Raw genomic sequence first — 4325 nt, forward strand, 5'->3', positions numbered from 1 at the left:
TTAGTTTTATTTAACCGCTTAGACATTATTGTTCTTTTGACACACAAAAAAACTATTCACTTCTCCCAGTATGCTGTGCAAGAGTTAGAAGACAGAAAACACACATATTTGTATGGAAGAAGGTTGTGTTGTTTATGTATAGGGTTGATAATTAAGTTTCTTTCTGTATATGACTTACTGTATATCGATACATAATTGTCATCAGAGAAGAACACAATGCCTGTATGTAAGGCCTACAAAAATGTACAACATATTGAACACACCAACCCACAGACGCAGAGCCATATTGAACACATCAACCCACAGAGGCTGAGACATATTGAACACATCAACCCACAGCAGCAGAGACATATTGAACACACCAACCCACAGCAGCAGAGACATATTGAACACACCAACCCACAGACGCAGAGCCATATTGAACACATCAACCCACAGCGGCTGAGACATATTGAACACACCAACCCACAGCAGCAGAGACAAATTGAACACATCAACCCACAGAGGCTGAGACATATTGAACACACCAACCCACAGAGGCTGAGACATATTGAACACATCAACCCACAGAGGCTGAGACATATTGAACACATCAACCCACAGCAGCTGAGACATATTGAACACATCAACCCACAGCAGCTGAGACATATTGAACACATCAACCCACAGCGGCTGAGACATATTGAACACACCAACCCACAGCAGCAGAGACACATTGAACACATCAACCCACAGCAGCTGAGACATATTGAACACATCAACCCACAGAGGCTGAGACATATTGAACACATCAACCCACAGAGGCTGAGACATATTGAACACATCAACCCACAGAGGCTGAGACATATTGAACACATCAACCCACAGAGGCTGAGACATATTGAACACACCAACCCACAGAGGCTGAGACATATTGAACACACCAACCCACAGAGGCTGAGACATATTGAACACATCAACCCACAGAGGCTGAGACATATTGAACACATCAACCCACAGCAGCTGAGACATATTGAACACATCAACCCACAGCAGCAGAGACATATTGAACACATCAACCCACAGAGGCTGAGACATATTGAACACATCAACCCACAGCAGCAGAGACATATTGAACACATCAACCCACAGCAGCTGAGACATATTGAACACATCAACCCACAGAGGCTGAGACATATTGAACACATCAACCCACAGAGGCTGAGACATATTGAACACATCAACCCACAGCAGCAGAGACATATTGAACACATCAACCCACAGAGGCTGAGACATATTGAACACATCAACCCACAGCAGCTGAGACATATTGAACACATCAACCCACAGCAGCTGAGACATATTGAACACACCAACCCACAGCAGCAGCTGAGACATATTGAACACACCAACCCACAGAGGCTGAGACATATTGAACACATCAACCCACAGCAGCTGAGACATATTGAACACATCAACCCACAGCAGCAGAGACATATTGAACACATCAACCCACAGCAGCTGAGACATATTGAACACATCAACCCACAGAGGCTGAGACATATTGAACACATCAACCCACAGAGGCTGAGACATATTGAACACATCAACCCACAGAGGCTGAGAAATATTGAACACATCAACCCACAGCAGCAGAGACATATTGAACACATCAACCCACAGCAGCAGAGACATATTGAACACATCAACCCACAGAGGCTGAGACATATTGAACACATCAACCCACAGCAGCTGAGACATATTGAACACATCAACCCACAGCAGCAGCTGAGACATATTGAACACATCAACCCACAGCAGCTGAGACATATTGAACACATCAACCCACAGCAGCAGCTGAGACATATTGAACACACCAACCCACAGAGGCTGAGACATATTGAACACACCAACCCACAGAGGCTGAGACATATTGAACACACCAACCCACAGCAGCAGCTGAGACAACAACACAACAAAACACATGCCGACTATAGCCCATTATAAGTCTATTTGTATTCAGGGATGCAGCTGAATGCTTTCTATGTGTGTGTGTGTGTGTGTGTGTGTGTGTGTGTGTGTGTGTGTGTGTACCCCGGCTGAGGCTGAGATTTACCACTGGCGGCCCGGCCCTCCTGGAGGTGACAGGGGCAAGGCCACATCCCACGTGTCCAGCTGGGGAACCGATTAAAGTGCTCTGAAAACCCAGCCTCTGGTCCCAAGAAGCACCCTATTCCCTATACAGCGCACTACTTTGGACAGAGCTCCACGGGGGGCCCTGGTCAAAACTAGTGCACTACATACTGTAGGGAATAGGGTGCCATCTGGGACACAGACCCACAGATTGCTGCAATGAGAAACATAATAACGTGAACATGGCCTTCCCTTTATGGCGTTAACAACACATTCTCCAGAGACCAATCTTTTTATCAATACCCAAAGAATGACAAATGACACATAGCCCTACCCAAAGCCCGGGTTCTACAAACCAAACACATGGGAGGGGGATTTATGGTACTTGTGTCCTGAAGGAAACGCTTACAAAGGCAGTAAGACATACTACGTCCTTCATTCATCATCCACACAGACGGATCAACTGTTTCGTCGCATCGGTCAAAATGAACATGGCATCGCTAGTATGGTGAAATCTTCCTCTGCAAATTGTTTCAGGCAAGGTGGCTATTGTAATCACAATATAGCCCATTCAGTAGTATACAAACTGTATCAAATAAGTATTAATGTAAGAATGAATCTGAAAAATATTTAACTAAATGTGTCTTTTGAAATAACAAAACTATGTAAATATTTAGAGATAGGATACCTCCCTCAGTCTTTCCATTAGATAGCAATTGAACAACTTTTCCTAAAACAACTTATTGCTGTGTCGGAAATTTCAGTACAAAATAACATTTACTAAATCCTTCCACGATGTCATCTAAAACTGCTATTCCTCAGAGAGGTATTTTCTCCTGGTGTGAGAAGAGGCAAGGCAGCACAGGCCCTGATCTGATCTAAGGCATTGGATCAGTCCAGTGGCAAAACAGTCACACTGCGTGGCTGACACTAGAGGGAGCTGTAGAGTCAGCTGAGCTGTCACTACAGAATAGGCACAGAGCTACTACAAAACTAGAAAGAATACAGTTGTAGATAGTGGTTAGGGTGCAGTAGATCGAGGGTTATTGGTTCTAAGTTCTCAAGGTTAAATGTATAATGTGTACACTAAAAGCCATATTCCATTTTCTAGGGATGATTTTGAAACAACAGCTACTTCCATGTAGAGGAGGGTCAGCTCTTTATACAACACTGCATTGGGTTACTGAGATCAAGATCTATAACAAAATCTAGTATTTCATAAACAATTAAAGGCAACAAATTAATGACGTAAATAACACTGGTAAAAATAAAAAAGATATATTTCTAAACACGATTTATGCACAATGTTTTGTGTTCAGGCCTTTTTGTGTCAGGAAAGCATTCAAATATGCCTGAAACAAAAAATGGGAATTGATGCCATATTGCAGAAGTAAAAAAAACAAATGTAAAAAAAGAGATGTTAGAGAATGAATATTCATTGTTATTGTGATGCATCCATGTGTGAAACAACATCATTTCCCAGATAATGCTCGTTGACTTCTTTTTGACAAATCGGGAGCGTTATTTGTGTGCACGACCTTTTGTTTATCCTGGTTTTTTTTGTTCTGCGATGACAAAAGCATAAAAAAAAAAAAATCAAAAGCCCTAAATCTAGAGAGAGGAACTCACATGCCTGCGATTAAGATGGTGACCATAAATCAGACTGAGCGGATTTTAATTGTAAGACGTTCCTCTGATACTGTTTTCTCTCTCTCTCTCTCTCTTCCCTGACAAAAATCTGACAGTAGCTTTGCATGGCAAACCTGTTTAATGAACCACTAATCCAGTAAGAACGTATTATGGCAAACTGTCACACACTGCATTGTGGCAATATTAACTTGAATTTACATCATCATCCTCTGGTAATGCTGGAATATTTGGATTTCCATTAATGCAGGCAGTTATTTTGCTGAAAAGGAAACAGTGGTGAACAAAATCTGGGTCCCCCCCCTCTTCTTTTGATTGGGTGCCGATGTTAAAGGGCCAGTGCAGTCAAAATTCAGTTTTTCATGTGTTTTATATCATATTGTAGAAAAGCGGATGAAACTAAACACTGTAAAAGTGTGAACAAATTTCACAAGTGTTATTTCCTGATAGTTGCCGGTTGAAAATCTACACAGGGCTTTCAAATCAGAAGGTTTGTATGGGCGGGAGTTTCGGCTTTCCATGGTGACGTCACCATGCGGTAAATTGGTTAATAGACCAATAACAAA

General features: G+C 42.2%; 1 protein-coding gene across 1 annotated transcript; it reads left to right on the forward strand.

Annotated features, from left to right (window-relative positions):
- Positions 1 to 216: 216 nt before the first annotated feature.
- Positions 217 to 1986, forward strand: LOC139409800 (involucrin-like). The gene has a single exon (XM_071155176.1). The coding sequence runs from the start codon at positions 217 to 219 to the stop codon at positions 1984 to 1986; it is 1770 nt and encodes a 589-aa protein (XP_071011277.1).
- Positions 1987 to 4325: the final 2339 nt, after the last annotated feature.

Source organism: Oncorhynchus clarkii, chromosome 5, assembly GCF_045791955.1.
Source record: "Oncorhynchus clarkii lewisi isolate Uvic-CL-2024 chromosome 5, UVic_Ocla_1.0, whole genome shotgun sequence".
Lineage (NCBI taxonomy): Eukaryota > Metazoa > Chordata > Actinopteri > Salmoniformes > Salmonidae > Oncorhynchus > Oncorhynchus clarkii.

Excerpts from the sequence above, each read along its gene's own strand:
- LOC139409800 (XM_071155176.1), top strand. The coding sequence starts at position 217 with ATGCCTGTATGTAAGGCCTACAAAAATGTACAACATATTGAACACACC.